Source organism: Hippocampus zosterae, chromosome 1 (assembly GCF_025434085.1).
Source record: "Hippocampus zosterae strain Florida chromosome 1, ASM2543408v3, whole genome shotgun sequence".
NCBI lineage: Eukaryota > Metazoa > Chordata > Actinopteri > Syngnathiformes > Syngnathidae > Hippocampus > Hippocampus zosterae.
The window spans coordinates 11327252-11350819 of NC_067451.1; the positions used below are offsets into that span (position 1 = coordinate 11327252).

Below are 23568 nucleotides of genomic sequence, written 5' to 3' on the forward strand. Positions count from 1 at the left end.
GTGGACAAGCTGATGGATGAGAGAGAGAAACACATGCTGAAGGTCCATTCATCAAACCCAACAGCGGGTGGGCGGCAAGAAGGCAGGAGAGGACAGAAGGATGGATGGAGGAAAGAGGGACACATCGGGAATCGAGCTCCTCGCATCATGCACATGATGAGAGCTCATCACTTTTATCTCTTCGGGTAGCCCGGCGCAACAAACGAGCCGGTGGCTGCGACATGCTTTGCACATGGCACTGCGCCAAAGGGGGCTGATTAAATTTTGATTTAGTTCCAAAGCAGCAAGGCAGAGAGCACTGCGACGTGGGTGCTTGTGACTCACAGCAGGCGGAGCGACTTGAGACCGTGGAAGGCGTGGACAGGGATGCAGCGAATCTGGTTGTAGCTCAGGATGCTGTCGAAGAGAATAGACAAGGTCACAGGCCTTAGTTCCAAGCACATGAGATTTCTCCTGCATACGTTGTTTCTTGAGATCATATGCCATTTTGCTATCTGTACCCTTTATTACTGGAAGCTTTATGGTGTAGGCATATAAAGCTTCGCAATTCAACACCGGCAATGGTGATTTCTCGCATTTGTATTATGTACGGCGGCATTGCTGGGAGGATGGGACGTGCCCCAAAATAAAACAGAATGGCATTCTATTGGATAACGGCATGGCATCTGTTCTCAGTATGCAACAAAAACCAAAAGGAACAGACCTTGTTGTTCCAAATACTGTACTTTTGAATGGGACTCAAGACTTTGTCGTGCGTCTGTCACGATAGAAATGGCCATCCCATTTCATGTCGATTGCTGAAAATGGTTCGCTTTAGTGCCGCCCATCTGGCTTGTATACCTGTTCCAACTGGGGTTCATTTCGACAAATCCTGTAGTCTGAGTTTATCAAAAAGCTCCGCAAAATGGCTGACTTCATTTTCAATTTCATTTATGGGCCCTTGAGACATTTTAATGCGTCCTGTTCCATTGTGTCCATCCAATTTCATGTCGACTGGTGAAACTGGTGTTTTTTTTTTTTTTTCCCTGTGCGAGTGCAGCTTCTCATTGTGGGCTTTTCAAAGTCAAATGTAGAAGGACAGCTTGTTCTCATCATATTTTTGTATGAGTTTGTACAAACAGCAATGCCCTATCTTTAGTAGAAAACTGGCTTATTTTCAGGGTTACTCGGAAAAGCTTTTCTAGAAAATGAATTTTTATCTGAAATTACATGCCTGGAAGCCGAACCTCCCAGCATAAACCACATTTGGGCTAAAATACGACCTTTTCAATGACATGTGTCCGCCATGTTTTTTTTTACTTGTGTTGCCATTTTTTCCCTATGCTTCGCTGCAGAGGTTTGCTCATGTGCACCGGCGCATTGGCGTTCAGTTCCAACACATTATGCTGCATTATGTTTCACAGAACTGTCAACTTAATTCTTGCGAGAACGGAAAGAAGCGGTGGACTATCTCTTCCCCTGCAGTGCAGTAAAGACACCCTTGAGCCGCACACTTAAATCACAGTCTGTTCCGTTGATGTTTTTCTGGGGGCTAACTGATGTAGTTGTTTGCACTGGGTGACTCCCTGGCGTGAACGAGCGTGACTGCACAAAACCGGATACGTTTCAAGTAAAAATGCATAGTGTCACTCCAACCTTGTGGAGTGACCAGTGTCAATGGGCATGGAGTGTAAAATAAAATGTTTTAAATTACTTTTATGGAGCAATGCAAATGTAAAGGCAAGTTCTGTTCTGCCGAATTATAAACATGGACGCAATATTTTGGAGCAATCACATGTTTAAGAGTTTAACAAATCGGTCAGCAATGGAAATCTGTCACTGCAATATGATCGCCTCACTGATTGTGGCCCCATATGAATAACTTACAGCGTGGCCAGTTGAGTCATGTTGCTGAAGGTGTACGGCGGCACCGTGCTGATACTGTTGTTGCTCAGGTCTCTGTAGAGGCAAACATACATGTTTAAGACAGACGCGCGCACACACACACACACACACACACACACGACACATGACACACACGCTTCTTCTACCACATGAGGACTTAGTAGACAAGTACGAGCGACCACATGTACGTACACCAGTAACAGATGCTTCAGGGCCGCCAGCTCCTTGGGCACAGTAGTCAGCATATTACCCTCCAGATAACTGCAAGGAGAATACATGGTATATATATTTGAGAGGAAACACCGCTACAGAATATATGGGGAACAAAGTGAAACACGTCTTGTCTTGGTTTGCTATTGATAAACTGTCAGGATTCGAGAAAACTACCAAAGAGAGACCATATCCACATTTTTTTTTGTAAATTATATATATTTTTATAAACACTGTGAAGAAATATGACAAAACATATTCAGATATATTGCAAGCAAATTAAGTATATTACATAGTGTACGTATTGTATTTCAAGAGGTGGGGCTTGTTGGGGTAGCATGTGCCATTAGCAAGTTGACACATGCCAACTCGCATGTTTTGCTGAAAGTGAATATTCATTAAAAAAAAGATATTCCCTTGTTTGCATATAACTGGACATAAAACTATCAAATGGAAACCATCGTGAAGAAGCAACAACGAAATCGATGGATGAGGCATTTGAAAGAATTCAAATACACTCTGCTCAATACAGATATTGTATTACTTACTTACTTACATACATACTGTGTGTGTGTGTGTGTGTGTGTGTGCGTGCGTGCGTGCGTGTACTGAGACTACAGACCTGGTGTGTTAACATTTTTTGTAAACTTCAACAGGGAATGGAGTTAAACAGCTTCAAGACTCTTTTGGTGATTTATTTTTTATTGCCAAACTGCTGCTTATTTTATTGTCAAGTTTGTGCTTGGAAGTCAAAGCAAAGAATGACGGAAGGATTTGCAAGTCGGGTCTCGTGTATCTTAAAAAAGATAAAATCAAAGAGAAATAAGGTTTGGGATGTTTAGCTTGTGGAGCAATGCTACAAAAACTGCACTTGAACGCATGTCAGTGAAGTTTTTACTTCGACACGAATGGAATAATGCAACATGCCTCACACACACACATGCTTTGTGACATGCTACTCCCCCATCTTTCTCCTGGCTCAGAAGTAGGTCGAGTGGACACTATGATGGAGTGTCTTCTTGGGCCTAATCAATACCTAATCACTGTTATTGACCCCGAGGAGCGGGAGTCATTCCAGAGCTTGTGGAGCGGCGACAATGTTGTCGTTCAGCTTTAGTATGAGGGATATTCTCTCCGTGAAAAAACAAAATAAATCTTCCGTACCATTTACCCTAGCTGCCAACGTTATTGCTCTTTTACTATTGCTGTGACTCTTAATTAAAAAGAAAAATAATAGATAAATAGAATATAGTCAGGTAGAAAGGATAGACTTAACAGCCTTAGCAGTGTTTAGGCAAAGTGTTTACACAACTGACCGTGGCTTCTGCACCTTTGGCATCGTAGCATTACAAACCAGTGAATGTGGTTTAGAAAGCAATTTCAAAACGTGGACAGTTTGTGGTTTCACCGTCCAGCTTTCAGTAATGCTGCTTGGGGGCTTTCCATTCCCCCTTCCAAACGGACATCCCCGGAAAAATACAATTCACGCAATTTACATCAGCACAAAACTTTTCACAACCAATCAGCCCTCGCACGATGCTGATCATGTGTCATCTGCTAAGAATTATTTTCACATAGAAAAAAGTGCAATTACATTTAAAGTGAAATAATTGCTTTTCTGGTAACCAAAAAAAAAAAAAAAGAAGAATTCATTTTATCAGTCGTTTTGGTCTGGATTAATTTTCATCAGTGGGGGTCAGTGCTCCACTGGATGAATTTGGTTAATCTATTTTAAATTTTCCTGTTCAACATAAAATTTTGGGTGTGTGTTTACAATGTGTTTAAGTAAGTTTCAATGTGACACTGTAGTTTATCCATTTTCTAATGTGCTTATCCTCATGAGGGTTGCGGGCATGCTGGAGCCTATCGCAGCTGTCTTCAGGCAGTAAGTGGGGCACAACCTGAACTGGTTGCCAGCCAATCGCAGACTGTGATTAATATTGATGAGACATCTTTGAATAAATAACACCGATAAATGTTAAAATGAGAATGTCATATGGCAATTAAGTCATGGGCCTATGGGGCACTTATGATTGAGCCTTATGAACACTGCCTGGCAACAACTGTGCACCCCCCCAAAAAAATTTTGTTGCTCGTTAACATTGTGACATTTTATCATGACTCACAAATAACAAGTGAATACATTCCCCGGCCTTGCTTTTATGGTTCCCAACTATTTTATTGATTATAAGAAATCCATTGGTCTAAATATTTTGGATTTTATGTGCGTCTGCTTGGCAGGAAAGTGTGCACCAGACTCACAGTTCCGTGGCGTCCTTGGGAATGCCCTTGGGCAGCGAGTGCAGCCCTCTGTTGCTGCATCGCACCACACTGTCTGAGCATGTGCAAACATCAGGGCAGCCAGATGCAGGAAGGCAGCCGTTGTCCTCGCCACCTGAAAGACGGAGCACGGGGCTTGGTCAGAGAGAGCGAGCGGGAGGGAGCGAGAGAGAGAGATGAGAGAGAGAGATGGCAGCACGTTTTTTTTTTGCAATCTGGGAGTTTGGTGCATTGCTCAACAAGAATTCCTCCCCCAACAAGCACTATCAATCTGAGTCAATGCTGACTTTATCCACTATGGTGGGATGATGGTGTTTGAGACTAATTGTGCATACTTAGCAGGTAGATAAATGGGCAACATTAGCACGTTTTTAGCATAACAAGAGCTTGTATTATCCCGACAACTCTTGCAGCCATAGTTTAACTTTAGCTCTTAAAAAACGGGTGAACTATAAATAAAGGATTGTCTTACCTTAGGCTTAGGGCGTTGAAAGAAAACGAAGGGGAGTTTTTCCCCATTTAATGATTCAAATTGCGCATGTGGATGCTGTTCTTATCTGAGCATTCCAACATATGCAGTGGATATGTAAAAATCCTTTTCCAGTTAAAAAAAAGCTCACCAGTGCAATAAACGTTTGTGTTTTATTCATCTGCATCATGCATTTACTGTACAGGCATTTATTTGAAGGAGGTGTCTATTTGAATGATGAATTAATTACCCTCTAACCCTGAGAAATCCTTAGTACTCTATATTGGGACTATAGCGTGTTATTCCCCATTCCAGTTTTGTGGGCGTGGCTAAATCAATGTCACGTGATGCACTTTGTTGTCTGACCTTAGTCCCTTCTCCCCGCCTTTCATTTTCATTAGTGGTTATTCGGCGACGTGCAGTTGGTTGGCATGCGAGCGAGCTATGCCTCCACCATTTTTTTTAGACATTTGAGCTTTGTGATGTTTTTTTTTTTCTTCCAGGGGGCTATTTGCGAGCATACATTTGTCCAAGTTGTTCATCTGAGCCTATTTGTATTGTTATTCTCTCTTATTTTGTATGTAAGCGCTGTTGTAAAAGCGCTATATAAATCAGCATGTATTGTATTGTATTGTATTTTGTGCCTTTTCTTCACACTGCTGCCACAAATTAATCTTAGAGTGGGATCAATAAAGTCTTATCTAACCTCAGATGAACAGAGGCTGATAAGACAACACTTAAAATCAACAAGGACTGTGTGACAAGGACGTATTCCCCCCCACCCCCACTTCAACCCCCCCCCCCCCCCCCCCCACATATATACAGTATATAAATAAAAACACTTGAGAGGTGTGCTAGCTAGTACAGATGTAACACTTGAAAATCCAAGCTAAGCATGCTTATATACAAATGGTCACAACCCCCTCCCCAAAAACATATGGCTTGTTGTACAGGCCTCACACACTGAAGAGTTAGGAATGATCACAGCCCAAAGCATTGTTCTTGGCTGAGAAAGGCTTTCATTTCCCCCTATGACACACAAACACACACTCACACAATGTGCTAACGTTGCGCTGCTTGTCGCATTATGGGAACACTTGAACTGTGCTTCGAATAGAGTGAAAGCCAACAGAGTTAAAACCATAATGAAGGATAATGAGGAGGACCCACCGAGCCAATAACAACGCAATTTGAGTTTTTGTGCGTGAGTGCGTGTGTGTTTGTGTGTGTGTGTAAATGGACACCCAAAATAGGTTTATATTTAGTGGTCGTGCTTTTTGCGTATTGTGATGTCATTGCCAGGCAAGATTTTGCAGTTTGTAATGAAATTCAAGCAGTACACCTCCTTAAATTGCACAAAGTTTGGACAGGAGCTGACTGTGGTTTAGAAACACAAGCTAATTGTCCACTTACAGAGATTAAGAGTCCAATACGGTCCAAACAATTGTGTAATCTACTCAGATGGTCGACTGTTTGGATTCAATGAGTGCTTCACCCCATCAAAAGGGGTCAGAAAATGTGTTTTGTTTCTCCCTTGTGAACGGTGCTCTCTTAGGGGTACATTTCCAGTTATAGGTAGTTTCATGGATATACAATAGCTTCCTTTTACATCTCTTTGATGAGTATTCACGAGCTGGTATCAGATTCTGATGGTATGATAAGCTCGAGTGGTTTCACAGTATCACGGTACTGCAATTGCACATTAAAAACTGAGCTATTGTTTGTTAAATGTAGAATATTTGGTACATTAGTAAATGTAGAAGTAAAAACTTTTTCTGAATAAAATCAAAAAGTAGTACACTGGTAAAATTATTTTAGATTTTTTCAGAGCAAGCTCAGCCTTTCTGCTTTATTAAATAACGTCACAGTATAAACGAGCTCAAGTTAGCCTGACTCTGAAGAAAGTCAAAAGTATTTATTTCACCAATTGTGGACATGCTATCTTTCATAGCTGATTCATTTCAAGATAGTGTTCTACTGATATATTCATTAAAATATTAATGATAACTTATATTTGAAAAAAAAAAGATTCCCAGAAAAAAATGATGAAATGCCGAACCACCAATTCACGGAGGGTCCACTGGATTGCCTCCTCCAGCAGCCATTCTTCAGAAGCACTTTTTGCATGATTATCCTTATATCAAACCGCTGTACTCAAAAAGATTCCCAAAAGTGGTGACTTTTTCAACAACGGGAAAGGTCATAGGGCTCATTGACAGCTCGTTGGCAATATGTGACTCTGTCTGCACTGAGGACTGCCCCAAAACACGCACATGTACGCACACACACATTTACACATCAAGTCCACCCACAGACTAAAATGCAAGTGTTAGAACGTGTAATAAACCTCTTCAATAGCATTTATATGACTCCATATTGTCAAATCTTACACCAACTTTTTGCCAGTGCCAAACCAGCAAACGACTTTCCAAGACGATCTTTAAAAAAGTTTGTAGCGCGGGAAATGATCAGAAGAGTGAAAATCAATTCCAAGTAAGTCTGGACGAAGAGAAAGGCATCAGCGCAGCATCAAACTTGGCGACCGCAGCGAGGAGCCTTGGTGGCGATTGGAAGGCATTGTCGTGGTAGGGCAGCGTCAGAGCGGGAACCACAGAGTGATGTCATGATGTCATTGGGGGCGTCTGGCCAGCGGTTAGCATTCGCACTGGCCTCACAATACCCTGCCGAGGATGTGGAGCATGCTTATGAGCTGCTGCGTTTCCAAAATAACAACGCGACCGCCGAGCCAGATCGCGTAAGACGCAAGGACTCGAAACACAGACGCGAGCATCTAAATGCTTGGTTAAGCATTGACGTAATGAGCACTGAACCGCGACCCAGTTTATTCACGTTGAATAAGAAGAATTACATCCTGATCATTTCAATTTCCTTTCCTCTCAGGAGACTTTAATCCCTTTTTTTTTTTTTTTTTTAAATGCTGCGCTCAACACTGCTGGAAAGTCAGAGGCATCCTACTGGAGGATTACGATGCCCAACCTCAAAATGATCCAATTTAGGGACAACCACGACATAGTATTTGTTTTGCTTGTGAATTACTCATCTGACCGTCAGCAGTCTTGGCAACAAACGTTTTTTTTTTGTTTTTTTGTGGCAGTTTTGACAATTTTTAAAAATGATGCTTGAAAACTTTATGCACTGATAATATATCAACACACTCATATATCATGTAACCAATAAATGCAGATATTGGAGATGGTGCCTGCGGCCACTGACCTTTTTTTACGTCAGATGACTTCATCCACTATTTGTTCCAGTCGGAACTTGGACTTTGAGCGATGTTCCAATCGATATTTCCAACTCCCCGTGTATCATTAATCTATTTTATTTGTTTTAATTTATCCATAGCTACGACCGCTCATATGTGCTTGCAAGTTATGCAAGAGCACAGCCTCAGCTGATCCATGTAAACGTTAGTTTTTGTGGATAGTCATGTTGTTGAGATGCTTAATTGTCTGGTGATGAAGCTTGATAAGCCTCTGGAGGGGTCTTAACCCCCGGTGGGCGTCGCCGAGCAGTGGTAACCCGTAATCCATTACATAAAATATTAAATTCTGGTTCACTGAACGTTTGAGAAGATGTGAGCATATCAATATAGTAATGTGGTAGAATGTTTCGGATTATGTTCTAATGTGCCAAAAACAAAACATGTCCGTCCCACAGCTCATCGCATTACCATCGCAGGTGAAGTCGGGATTGGCCACGTCCTGGATGGGGATCTCCTTGAGGAAGGCGGGCCTCTGACAGCGAGGGTTTCCGCTCACCACTCTGGTCTTCTTCAACCACTGACCCAGCCAGGCCAAGTGACAGTCACACACATACGGGTTGGACAGGAGGTTACTGCCAAAAGACACACAAACAGAACATAAGCAGAGCATATGCAGACTGAATTTGTCGGGACTTGCTGTTTTCCATCTCTCATCTACGCTTTGGCTTAGCTGGAGTCACCTGTTTTTTTGAGAAAATGACGGTACTGTTGGCCACAGTTAGAAGAGACTTTGTTCCAGGGCAGATTGTGGGTAATAAAGAAATGGGACTGCAGAAAGTGGAGACCATTGAGTTTAACACTGCGGTGTCCAGAGTGAATGTTAGACATATCAGCTCAACAAATAAGCACCCCTTATAGTATTGGGACAACCAGGTGAAACATTTCCTGTTTAGTATCAGCGAAAGTTGAATCAAGGCAACCGGACCCTTAATCGGTTTTGCATTCAAAACAAATCTTTGCTGCACTGAAGAGACATGACAAAGACGAACAGAAGGGACACCACAAGCAAGCGAGAGCAAGCGTTTCTCAGTTGCTTAGAACCAGCAGAATTTCAATGTTGACTTTACAACACTGCTAACTACACATTCGGTCATAAACTGAACATTCAATGGAAGTGCGTGGTGGTGGTGGTGGTCGGGGGGCTAAGAGGAAATCAAAGAGGCCGGGAGAAAAAGGTTATCATTCATTTTTTAATTCATTTTGTGAACTAAATGAGATACGGAGAGTTAGAGATAACCAGGCCAGGTGAGCCAAACAGCAAAAGAAGCAAAAGAAAAGAAGGTTATCATATTCATTGCATTTTTCTTTTTCAATGACTTCTCATCGCTTTTTATTGCCTTTCCGACAGCTCATGCGATATTTATGTTGAGGCATATTAAACCTGAGGGGGAAGGAGGAGCAAGGGTTTGGCAGCTGGCATCACTTTCTCAGACAAAAATTCATCTTGAAAAATGAATGACAGGTCAGGGCTTCTGGTTCGCTCTGGCTCCGTTTGTAATGCGGCTTCGGGGACATTTGTTACCATGGTTACAGTAATAAACAGGCCACGGATTTTCGCGTAACACTGCTGTGTTAAAAAATGAATTATTACCTTTACTTAAATACTGTTTTTATATTTTTAAAAAACATATAATCATTCTCTTAAAATAATAGCCTAACTAAAACTTTCACTAAAATTACTATAATTTTTTTTGCGCCTCAAACATTTTCTTAGGCTTCTGGCCATCTTTGCTAAAATAATAATAAATAAAAGTTAAGATAATTTAATTCTGCATGTGAACTTAAACGATTAATATAACATAGATTTCCAGTAAAAAAAATAAAAAAACAATGTCAATTTTTGTCATTAAAAAAACAATGTCGGCGTTCCATACATCTCATCAATGTAAAACAACCTCCCCCCCTCCCCAAAATGCGCATGCTTTTCAAAGGACAGCACTGAAATGATATAATACGGGAACTTTATAATCGGTCTTTGGTTAATATTTTTTGTGTTTTCTGACAAAAAAGAAAAGAAAAAAAAGACTTGTGCCATTATTTTAAGGAGATGGCAATGTTATAAAATGCTATTTTCTTTCTTAAAATTTTTTTTAATGTCTTTAAGTTTTTATGAGCCTTGAACTGATTCATGGCATTTCCATGCATTTTAAAAGTTGTTTTCCAAACAACACAAGACCCATATAGACTTTCAAATTCTGGACAGGACAATTCAGCAATTCACGTAATAATTCTTTGTGTGTCACAATGTTAAAAGGATGCTTCTACCGCATCGGAAGTACAGTCATTTTTTCATTTCCTCGCAATGAATTGACCTCTGTGTGTGGCGACCCTACCTCAGCAAAATCCTTTCCTTCCCCTTTTCGATGTGTTAATCTTTTAATTAAACCCACACACTCTACTGGGAAAGAAGAGGTAGGTGTGAAAGGGTGTGCGGGTTGGTGGAGAGGAAGACTAAAAAATAAATAAATAAAAATACACATGGCGGATAAGGAAATGAGCAAACAGGCTTTCTCCAAGAATTTCCCCTCGTTTCTTTCATGGCACACAATGCATGCAACAAATAAAACTGAATACCAAGAGTGATGCAAGGCTAAAACCCCCAAAAGATTACGGTTATTTTCGTAAATACCTCCTGTCATCAAATTAATCAACTGGAAACTCATGTGTATACCTATAGAATCTTACAATATGTGTCCCATGAACCTTTGACTGCAAACAGATTGTCATTGAGACATGCAAAAACATGATTAGTAATCCCAACAAACTGGACAAGCACAACATAGCAGAGTGATCCCGTAAGCGTTAAAGGCATCCTTCCTACATAATTTAAGATCCTATTTAATACTTTTGTTGTTTAATATACTGTATTTTCCACACTAAAAGGCACACTGGATTTTTAGGCGTACCTTCAATGAATGGGCTATTTAAAAAAAATTATATATATATTGCATGTACCGGACTAACAGGCGCAATCTACAATGCATCCACGAGATGGAGCCACAGCCCTTCATTTGACTCGAGATACGCGTTCATGACCGCCTCCAAAAAACGTAAATTAACGATTACTTCAATTAAATGACCAAAATTGAAAATACAGTAATGCATCAAAACAGAAAATCACAAAATAAATTCTATAGCCCTCCGACAGAATTTCTTCTGGCATTTCCTTGAGTGAAGTTCAAACAGAACGATCAAATGTCAGTAAATTGTAGGAGACTGGACTGTCTCAGCAGTGTTATTTATTCCTTTGTTGTGTACTGTATTCACAAACGAGGAAATCACAAAACAAATTCTGTAGGAGGGGCTATAGAATTTATTTTGTGATTTCCTCGCTTGATTTTCTGTTTTGATGCATTATTTTCCATTTTCGTCGTTTCAGTGAAGGAATCGTTAATTTACGTTTTTCCGAGGTGGTCACGAACGCCTCTCGAGTCTAAGGAAGAAGCGTAGGCAAGGAGACGGACAGATGTAACTGTATTAGTTGAGACTGTGAAAAACATTCATAAAGTGTGCGTTTAAAAAAAACAAAACACCACAGCTCTCCTTTTTTCAGAGCTGCAACAAAAACTTATTTAATAAATCAGCGACACAGTTCACTGAACCAACAGCAAGTTATAACATTGTAAGCATGTCTCCAGGAAGGAGCCATCTTGGGGTCGACATATTTCTGTAACCGGATTTTAAGGTGCGGCGTGAGCTTTTAAGAAAATTGAAGACTTTTCGGTGCGCCTTATAGTGCGGAAAATACGGTATTCAGTCCGCACCCTTGACTTAATACCAGAGACTTGTGTGCGTCATTTGGTGCTGCTATGTTAGTCAGCAACACGTTCACGTCTTATAATGTCCGAAAATTCTGCCGTGAGAATTCATTATCCACTTTCAGAGTAGGCCTTAAAATTGCTATTTAGTGACTACAAACCATTTATCTTTTGGGATCAATCGATGAAAGTGACGTACAGTAACGGGCAGAACATTTAAATGCGCTTCCACTACATGGCAGATTAACTTGACGTGTCATTGTGTAAGCGCAACCAAGTTGCAGCAGAAATCCCACCTTATCCAGATTCTGAGTGAAAGGCAAAGACGGTTATTTGGAATTCACTTCTGTTTCAGCCATTCGATGGAAAATATCGTTTTACAGCTCAATTTTATGCAGCAATGTTTTATTTGTCCAACCTTCCTGTCAAAACTTGACTCCAACAAAGAATGGGATAGAACTTTGAATTGACGTTGACGAGTATACGAGCTCTTTTTGTTTTGAGGGGGGATAGACTTTTATATTGCGGTATGTATTCACAGTAAAAAATAAAGATAAACTTTTGAGGTTTTATGAGGCTGATATAATACATTATTTACAACCTTCACATGTACAGTTGGTGGTCGGAAGACGGAAGACAAGCAGTAATGGCATGTAATTCACTCCCTCATAAACGCAACGGGGAACGTGGCTGATAAAACAACGAGCCTTTGGCTCAGTATATACTAGAACAACCAAGAAAATCAATGTCTGTGCATATCAGTTCTTAACAATGTTGTCAAAAATCTCAGTCCAATTGGACAGACAAAAACAATGTTGACAAAACATAACAAACATGCACACCAATTGATTGACCGTACGAGTTCCTGGTTGAAAATAGTAAGACCCTTAAAAAACTATTCTTTGGCTTTTGGATGGTTTTAGAATTTGATATACGTAATGTCGGCTGGATGAATTACATATTTTTCCAACTACAAAACAGTTCACAGGGTTCTTAATAAAACACTGAGACAGGGTTCTTAATAAAACATTGATTCCCAACAATTGTGACATTGGAAATTATGCAATTTCCCTGAGTGTTTGTTATGTTATTTACAAACAAGATTCTAATGTTAATATTTGTTCAGCAATTTATGCCAGTGATGTATAGTGACATGCAGGCCAATTAAATGCTCTTTCACTCAATGGCAGAATGCACAACCAACCACTTTTTGTGGGCACATTTTGTGACATTTTCATTTGCCGTGTGATCTTTCAAATATAAAATATGTGCTAGTGACACTGCCCTTAACCACAAACACAAAAACAAACCGACTTACATTGTGGAGAGGGAGTGCAGGGTGGCGAAGGCTCCCGGGGCGATGCTGGCGATCCGGTTGTCGTACAGCGAGAGCAGACGCACCGAGCTCAGGCCCGTAAATGTCGTGTTGTCAATGCAGCTGATCTGGTTGCTCCGCAGCATTCTGGAATGCGGGTAATAAATTGTACAAATACATCACTTTATGTCACTCATCTCCCGATTCTACATGAAAAACAGGTTGCCAACAAGGCAATGTAATTTGTTGGGAAAATATTTGCACTGGAAGATTAGTACCTCCACATATGCATTATGAAGTATTTATAGCAACACACGGCTGTCAATTGGAGGATTTTGTTACAACGACAATACTTGTATTAATATAATGTATGGCAGGTGTTGCCTGTCAAACACTAACTTAATGCCAAACATGTTCTCATGTTTATACTTCTCTGTCAAAACCAAACATAAGTTTTAAACAGGGCTTTGTCAAAAGAGCTCTTGTCTCAAACTTCAAAATGGCGCCGCGAGAGTGGCTGCCTTTCCAGCAGCTCCTATATTTTGTTCTACTTCTTCCTTTCATAACTTTGCTGCTGTGAATTGGGAATTTCTCCATTGTGAGACTAATAAAGGTTTTCGTGTCGTAAAAATAAAAATTAATATATAAATAGCACAATATGATCTGACCGGTCCCCAAAGGACAACCGCAACGGAGTCTGCCCTGAGACATCAGCCATGGTCGCCTTGGGAGTCACATGGGCTGCAGCTAATCAAGTTAGTTAGCAAACTGCGGGAGGGGGGGGGGGGACTAAACGAGTTAGCTTGGCTATTACTGTAGCATGGAGCCGCTTAACATGAGACAGAGACGGTTTTCATGCCATTAGCGAGTCATTAGCCCGAATATATATAAATGATAGCATTAGCTCATCTTTACCACGCGTGTACAGACGACATTAGCTAGGCTCATAATTTAGGACGCTATCATGTAACACCCTAATTGGACACTAGCCAGTTTAGCGTGGGTGGCTAAATGAGACTGTCATTAGCTTTGATTTCCGGGTGGGTGAATAAACAGTCACACACTATCAGTTACTATCACAAATCAAAAAGGCATTTGGGCTGTAAAAGCACGAACAGACGCACGCACGCACACGCGCCCACACACACACGCGCGCGCACACACACACACACACACACACACACACACACACACACACACACACACATACCAACGAAGTTCATATCAACCCAAGTTAACTCATGTGTTCCATTGTTATTTCCAAATCCAGAACTACTCACTCTTCATGTGGACTTGGGACAGAGCCCTACGACAAATAGCTAAACTCTGCAATTAAATAGCAAAGGGTTTACTCTCAATGTTCGAATCATAGTATTTGGTATTCTACTGTATATCCTATAGATGCCACAAGATGGTGGCAAAGCAATATTTCTCTCAAAATAAAGCTCCTCAACTCACATAAACAAATAACTACCTTTGTCTAGATGAAGTTTCTCAACTTACTTAAACATATTTCCCAAGCACTGAGATGTAAAATCAAAACAAAACAAAACAAAACTAAACAAAAAAGTCTACTTCATGCAGGGGTTACACTTACAGAGTTTTCAATCCAGTGAGGCCTCGGAACATTCGTCCCTGGAGTCCTGTGAGCTTGTTGCCAGTCAGGAGAAGCTCCAGAACGCCCGACGCTCCGTCGAAAGCTCCCTCGCGGATGTCCCGCAGCTTGTTGTTGCTCAGGTTGCTGAAACAAAGAAGTCAGAATGAAAAAGTCCGCCTTAAAAATGACACTTCAATGACTATGAGAAAATAAAAAGAAAACGTTCAACAGTTAAATGCAGATTTTGATTTAAAAGAGACATGATTTTTTTTTTACCCAGAATTTTAAAAAGCTCCACAACGGGAAAAACTGATATTTAAGACAGAAAAGAAAAACAACTACAGCAAAGGCATGGGTTTTATTTTCACTCATAGGTGCAGTACTTTATTAACAAGTGGATGCAAGTCTAATTGTCAATTAACATGCAGATTGGTGCATGTGGTGCAAGCACATTGCAAATTTCTCTCCTAAGATTGTGTAAGTGTACTTAAAGTTTTGTCTTAGTACCTGAGTTTTCTCTATTGCAGTTACACACCTTTTAACGTGTTTATGACATGCTTCCACCCCAAATTAATTAATTAATTACAACACACCTTCCGCACCTTCCACTTTGGGGCCCAAAGCAAAGTGCAATTTTTGTTACCATGGTAACATAAGGCAGAAGCATACACTTGTTGAGCCCAAAAATGAGTCTGTGTAATCAAACCCCTATAATTACCGTAAAAAAAACTGATTGCATTTTCACTCATTGGGGAACCACTTCATCACCAAGATGCGGAATTCCATTTGTCACTGAGTCAGTTCTTATTATAATTCTTGGACTGGATCTCATCAGATTGTCCAGGTGTTGCTCCTGTTGCGTCTGTACAACCTGAAGATTTCCTGTTCTGTCCTCACTATCATATGACAAGTGAAGACTGACTATCTACAAAAATTACAAAATGAAAAGCCACAAAGACAATAAGTCGAGATGATGCCTACCACGGATGGTCGGGGGAAGCCGCGCATACTAGCGCTTATCGGCATCGTGGGAGAGGAAGAGGATGGGATGATGAAGAACAGACGGAAAGAGTTGAGAGGAGCAAAATGGAAATGAGAACACAGCCAATCTATATCGTCTGTGACACTGCTAGATGGTTAGCAATTTCCTCTCCAATAAATCAACCGTTGGGTCTTTTTTATTATTATTTTATTTTTTTATCAACCCAACCTGCCTCTATCACACCGCACAAGCGCACTGACAAACACACGAGAGCAGGTTGTAGATAAAGTGCAGTGGTAAATCTGAATCGAAGGCCAATCCTCCATTTCCGTTTATTATTGGTTTCCTCCTCTCCATCTCTTCCTGGCTTCTTTTCCACCTCTCGTCCATTTCCTCTTCCTGAACTCCTCTGCTCTTGGGTTTTCCATCACCATTTCCTTCCCCTGTTTTTTTCCCAAACACCTATTTCATTGTTGAACTACTACATTGAGAACCCATCAAGCATGGCGGTGAGGTTGGCTATACATACATTGTACAGTATAATGCACATGAGCTATACCGTCTTTGTGGTTGGTGGACATAATGAGCAGTTAGTCACGCCCCTCTATGTTCCCCAATCCAATATGTCGCTTGGGCGAGCAAAGATAATGTGATGGAAAGCATACATTCGGTTGTATTAAAAAAAAGTAGCACATTCGGAACTATCGTTCCTCTATATTCCAATATGCATATAGCAATGGTGACAAGGGTGAAAATTGTGATTGTATGGATTTATGATGAAGTCGCTCACCAAGTGTGCATACATGGAGGAGCCTGTTTCTGTGGGAATTTTGTAGGCTTTCGCACACAAAGCATTGCAACATTGCAAGCAAGTTAAAATTGGTTGTTAATGTTTATGGTGTGATTCTAAGACCGACACAAGCGTAACAAAATGTCATATTTCCAGAAAAATACAGTCAGTAGCCATCAAACTACTGCACATTACATCCACAATAATTCAAACAGCGATGCCTTGGAGATATGAATTTAATTTCATAACCTTGCGCATAAACCAAACATTCAAATCCTTCCCATTTGAAATGTATGGAAATGCGATTAATTCATTTTACACTCTCCCAAAAATAATGTGTATTTTTCAATAACAAAAAAAGCACCGTATTATAATGTACTTCATAAAAACATACAGCAATAGCTTATTCATTCATTCATCTTCCGAACCGCTTGATCCTCACTAGGGTCGCGGGGGGTGCTGGAGCCTATCCCAGCTGTCTCCGGGCAGTAGGCGGGGGACACCCTGAATCGGTTGCCAGCCTATCACAGGGCACACAGAGACAAACAACCATCCACGCTCACACTCACACCTAGGGACAATTTAGAGTGTTCAATCAGCCTGCCACGCATGTTTTTGGAATGTGGGAAGAAACCGGAGCACCCGGAGAAAACCCACGCAGGCCCGGGGAGAACATGCAAACTCCACACAGGGAGGCCGGAGCTGGAATCGAACCCGGTACCCCTGCACTGTGAAGCCGACGTGCTAACCACTGGACTACCGGGCCGCCCAGCAATAGCTTAATTAAATGAAATTGAATGCAAGACTTGGCAACTGGGGTGGCAATATTCATTCATTCATTCATTTTCCTAACCGCTTTATCCTCACTAGGGTCGCGGGGGGTGCTGGAGCCTATCCCAGCTGTCTCCGGGCAGTAGGCGGGGGACACCCTGAATCGGGTGCCAGCCAATCGCAGGGCACACAGAGACGAACAACCATTCGCACTCACACTCACACCTAGGGACAATTTAGAGTGTTCAATCAGCCTGCCACGCATATTTTTGGAATGTGGGAGGAAACCGGAGCACCCGGAGAAAACCCACGCAGGCCCGGGGAGAACATGCAAACTCCACACAGGGAGGCCGGAGCTGGAATCGAACCCGGTACCTCTGCACTGTGAAGCCAACGTGCTAACCTGGGGTGGCAATATGACAAATGAAAATAACACACCTACTGTAAGTGAAAAGTTGCACTATTATTAGTCATTTCATGCAAAAGATAAATATATGCCCATGAGTGTTTTTAGATTGTCTGTCTATATCTGTTGCTGCATGGTTATGTTCAAGCCTAAAATACCACCACATACATTTGTTAGCCAGTCTACGGTGTTTCCTACTCTATGTTAGCATTAAGATAGCAGACTGAAAGTGAAAAAGCATGTGTTTATTATGAATACATAACGTAATTCAGTTTGATGTCTGCTCTTTGAAAAATTGCGCATACTCTGCCAAACTGCTTATGTTGAATGGAATTCACTGGCGCCATAAAGCTATTTTTTCCCTCAAATTTTTGCTAGCACGTCTCAGCAAAATAATCATCCAAATGACGGCGTGCCCTTAGAAATCTCCTAAATTTAGTCACTCGTATCACACGGCACCACTGTGTTGTTATTAAATGAATAAATCTCTGACAGCGTCAGTCCCAACTAAATATTATAACTTTTTTGAAAGCACACATTTCTGTTGGACAGTACCTCATGTCCCAACTGGTGCGAACAATGTTTTATTCATGCTCAATTTTGTAGAACAAATTCCAAGTATATTCTTCTGAGAACACACCGAAAGAAATCAGCATATGCCAGCTCTGTATGGAGGAATACCGTTGGAACAAATGTTGAAATGGTCGGCAGGAAACAGCCACCTCATTTACATAATAATGAGCCGTCCTCTGAACTAGACAGATAACATTGCTCCGTGCTTGTAGCTGCCTTAACAAACATATATATATGTAGAACAAGTTGCGGGAACCTAGAGAATTATCACCCTGCTGCCGTTACACACGTCAAGGCGTGAACGGACCAGAGAAGGAAAATAGTCGACTGTTTCTATCAGATAATACTAGAGATGCATGGTTGTTGACAACCACAATATATCATCTAATTTTAAAGTTGCTTATGATAGACAGAACATCCGTCAAAATGTACAAAAAAATCTTCACAGGATATAAAAGTTATTATTGAGAATTTGACCTGTTCTAGGAATATATTTCTCACTGTCTATGCATTTCGCTGAGTAAATACGCTGTAGAATACAGAAGAAAGAGAAATTTTAATGCAGAAAAATCTACATATCTTGCATTTCTTGAATGTGATAGCACTTAAATATAGAGCGTTTGTAATACGCACGCCGCAAATCGCATATATAGTCCAATAGACGTTATTTCGTCGGCTGGTGTTGTACTGTGTGTCTGGAGAGGCTGGCAGTTGGAAGAGCTCATGGCAGGAGTTAGCATCAGTTGCTAGTTAACGCGGCTACTTTGAGTAGCAATAAGATAAGAAAACCTTTATTTGTCTCACAATGGAAAAATTCGCAATGCAAGAAGGGGTTAGTTTACCAGGCAAAATATTCAAAGGTAGCTAAATGGAGACCATGTTGTGATGGATAGTAGGCAGAATGTGATAAAGAGAAGGGCATTTAGCTTCGATAAGCAAGTATCCCAGCAGACCTGCAAAACGTTCGTTCATGATGCGGATATCAAACCTATTTTTTTGGAATGGGAAACATTTCTGCCATAAAACATTGTAACATGGTACAGTATATCAAACTGAAGTTAAAGTACACCTTTTTCACAACTACTTGTACACATACAATATAACGTGACACATTGTCTACATTTTCTTTGTACTCATGTTTTAGTACGCTGGTGTACACTGAAATGACTCTAAGAAGACTTGTGAGATCATTTTTAGGCACAATGACTCATACGTACATTTTCCTCAAGTTTGGCAGCTTCTTTAATATCCCGGTCGCCTCCAATAGGGCAATCTCATTGTCGTTGAGCCGCCTGCACAGTGAAAAGGAGACATTTAGATGGTCAGATGAGTTCTGTCACATACTCAAACATTTCAAAGTCAACACAAACAAACCTTTATCCATTTATTAATTCATTCATTCATCTTCCGAACCGCATTATCTCACTAGGGTCGCAACCATGCACGCCCTGAGCATTTCAACAATCCATCCATCCGTCCATTTTCTAATTCACTTATCCTCACAAAGGTCATGGGCATGCTGGAGCCTATCCCAGCTGTCTTCGGGCAGTAGGCGGGGGACACCCTGAATGTGTTGCCAGACGATCACAGAGCACACATTCGTGCTCAGAATCACAAGGAGGGGTAATTGAGAGTGTTCCATTAACCTACCACGCATGTTTTTTGGAATGTGGGTGGAAACCGGAGTACCAGGACAAAACCCACGCGCAAGAATGGGAAGAACATGCAAACTTTACATTGGAAAGCTGAAGCCGGAATCAAACGCTGCTCTTCTGCACTAACTGTCAAAAGTGCTAACAAATTGACCACCGTGCCATCCTACAAGGTCTTTCGTAACCCTTCAAATGTTAACAAGACAAGAGAAGTGATGTTGCTAATTTAAAGCAGAGAGCAAAAAATACGAGGAGAAAACAATGAATCAATTCTATGGGGTCATCAATACCCACAATGTCCAAAGCCCAGGCAAAACGAAACATCTGTTTTATTGAGGCTATTTTTACTGAAAGGCTATTAAAAGAGCCAACGTGGCGCATGCTTGTCTGTTTAGTTTGCCAGTTGAACATAACTGAGGTAATAATTTGCTGCATATAGGTATGTAAGACACCTTAATCACACTATAAATTAGGTGAGTGTATTCAAAGAGAAACTATTCTCACCAATAAAGTCTTTACAGTTGTGGCAGGTGGGAAGAAGAATCGTCAATAATACATTAATGAGGCAGGTTATAAAAGCCATTAGTTTTTGTGGATGCTTTTAAGGGTAGGGGAAGGTAAGGGAAGTCATGTTATGGAAAAGAATGTGCTTTGGACACATGGATTACGTACGCGTGTCAAATTTCTGAGATGAGTCGATTTTGAGGAGGCAGCATTATTGGACAGATGGTTTGAAGACGATTCCAGTAACATTTTTTTTGTGGTAAATATTACTTTAGAAAAAATCTTTCTAACTGTTGAAAATGCACTTTTTGGAGTACTTACTGAACACAGAAGACAGCAAACATTTTGTAATTTTTTTTGTAAATTACTTCTATGGAAAAATCTGAAATTTAGGTTCTCTCTTTCCTGAGATCTGGATTTTGGCCTGTTTTATTCATGTTGTCACTTCTTTTCTCTCCTTACTGTCTGTATCAACCAAGATTGAGCAACTGTTTCTCCCTCCAAAGTCCACCTCTATTTATGCTGATCATTTATATATTCATGTATGTATGACTTTTACATTGTTTCCTGTACTTGGTCAATTTCTTTTTTCAATTGTATGAAAAAAATGTCCTCTGCTTGAAATTATTCACCATGTTATTTGTGAAGAGCTACTTGATTCTGAATGATAGACACAACACTGCCGTGAAGGTTCTGTGTATTCAGCATTCATTTGTATTCTTGATCCAGCAGGGGGTTCCAGTCCAAACTTTTTTGCCTTTGTCTCGTATCCTGCATTTTTTTTCATCAATATTAGAAATTCTCTGCATCACTGTTCTTTGTGTCAACCCGACTTCATCACATATTGCTTCGACGTCCTTACATTTCATGTCATTCTTTATGTTGAACAGCTTGGCTGAATACTGAGCAGGTCGCCGTCTTGGTCCTGTCTTATTATAATAATCCCCTATCAGCCTCCAGTAGAAGCTGAAGACAGAGCCACAATACTTTAAGCCTTCTCATAATGTAATCAGGATATCCCTGTTGCATATTGCTCTCTCTGTGCTACCCCATTTATCACTGCTAAAAAAGGATATAAGGGACTGTTCTGTATGCGAGTGCGAGAGATGCCGGATATCATGATGGCTCCTTTGGGGTCTTGGAGGCAGACGGAACACATCAATGAGAAGGTTTTTTTCTTTTTTAACATGGAAGTTTAAAAAAAAAAAAAAGGAATGAAACGTAAAGATAGCGACACGGCAAGATTGGGGAAGTTTCAGGTTGATGTATTCCTGCAGAGGAGTGTGCCATTGTAAAAGTGTGCTGTGGATATTAAATACCCAGGAAAGTGAATCCAGATTTTTTTTTCTAAATAGAATGAAACCTCAATTTAACGGACAAAAAATTACTGTCCGGTCCACGCAAGCCGACCCCTATTACTGCGCCTTTCAAAGTCTGTTAGGTCCAGATTGGCCACACTTGACCAAAACGCCAGGAAAAAGGTGCCGTGGCACCATCACAGACTGGTCACTGCTTTTGTTGCTCTCTCGTCATAGATAATCAGATTGAGGAGACTTGAGCAGGCCAAAAAGCATGTCAATGTGGCGGCCATGTTGGCAGGGACGACTGTCACATCAAAGTTATTGGAAAGTTAGGTTCCGTTGTATAATATACTGTATGTTTTTGATGTAGGTTTGACCATTTACATTGTTTTTAGTTTTTATGTTTTTTTCAATTGATTATATCCACATAATTTTCCAAACTGCTGAGGGCCGTGGGTGCCCTTCATTTCATTGATTTTCTGAACCGCTTCATCCTCACTAGGGTCACGGGGGGTGTAGGAGCCTATCACAGCTGTCTTCGGGCAATAGGCGGGGTCACCCTGAATCGGTTGCCAGCCAATCACAGGGCACACAGAAACGAACAACCATTCGCGGCCACACTCACACCTAGGGACAATTTTGAGTGTTCAATCAGCCTGCCATGCATGTTTTTCGAATGTGGGAGGAAACCGGAGGACACGGAGAAAACCCACGCAGGTACGGGGAGAACATGCAACCTCCACACAGGAAGGCCGGAGCTAGAATTGAACTCGGTATCTCTGCACTGTGAAGTCAACGTGCTAACTACTCGGTTACCGGGCCGCCCTGAAATGAATTAACAAAGAGGAAAATATTTGGACATTTTTGCTATAATTACACTGGTCAACAAGTATTAAAAAAAAAAAATTTAATCAGCGATTCAAGTAAACTTTTCTACATTAATTTTTGTGCTGATTCCGATTCTGAGCCCTTGTTTTTTTTCTATGGCACACAAGGTTTTGATAATAATAACAATAATAATATCGTAATATATTCAGTAAACAATGCAAGACATTGTTTTGCAAACATACATGTGACTTACAGATCAGTAGTGTGTTCCGGGATGTGTGAGGGAATGCGGGTCAGTTTCAGATTGGAGCAGTCCACCACGGTGCCCTCGCAGCGGCATTTCTCGGGACAAATCAGGTCCTGGAAACACTCGCCGCTCAGACGGCTACGGTAGTCCTCTTGACCTGTCGACAAGGGAGCGAGCAACAAAAAGTGACTAAAAAACTGCACCATTAGATGAATGACAGCTACAGTGGGCACATGGTATTATTAACCAGCTTCATTTCATGGCCCTCTCCATTTCTTTACTTGGAATTTCTCCTTTCATACAGAATTTCTACATTCTAATTAACAACTTGCACACTTTAATGTTACATTTTCTATCAGCATGATAAAGTTCGCTCGAGTCGGGCCATGAGTGGAATAATTTAATTTTAATAAAGTCTCTGGGCTACCACAAACCATGCCAGTTGTTATAAAGAAAAAAGTAAGGAAAACAGTTGAAGAGATCCTTTTTTTTAAGAACACAGAAAGCTTGTTAGTTGTTACTTTAATGGCAACAGAAGAAGGTTTGGAGGTTTTAAAAGGGGCACTGGGATGAGCCATGCTAGCCACTGAAGCGCTACAACCATTTTGTAGCTGGAGCAGGTGTGTGGCAGAGCTAAAATCTCAGCAGACATGTGGCGCAATAATTAAAAGTACGAAGTGACAATTAACGATACTCTCGCTACTATCTACCTCTT

The 23568-nt window shown here is 40.9% G+C and overlaps 1 protein-coding gene across 4 annotated transcripts in view; it reads right to left on the bottom strand.

Annotated features, from left to right (window-relative positions):
• Positions 1–23568, bottom strand: part of slit3 (slit homolog 3 (Drosophila)) — a 242678-nt gene that overhangs the window by 40915 nt on the left and 178195 nt on the right. For all 4 annotated transcript variants that reach the window (XM_052086348.1, XM_052086267.1, XM_052086418.1 and 1 more), the window contains 9 exons: positions 22860–23010; positions 19539–19613; positions 14800–14943; positions 13206–13349; positions 8538–8701; positions 4357–4489; positions 2077–2145; positions 1867–1938; positions 325–396 (listed from right to left, as the gene is read on the bottom strand). In XM_052086348.1, coding sequence (XP_051942308.1) covers positions 325–396; positions 1867–1938; positions 2077–2145; positions 4357–4489; positions 8538–8701; positions 13206–13349; positions 14800–14943; positions 19539–19613; positions 22860–23010 — 1024 coding nt within the window. The remainder of the gene's footprint in view (positions 1–324; positions 397–1866; positions 1939–2076; positions 2146–4356; positions 4490–8537; positions 8702–13205; positions 13350–14799; positions 14944–19538; positions 19614–22859; positions 23011–23568) is intronic.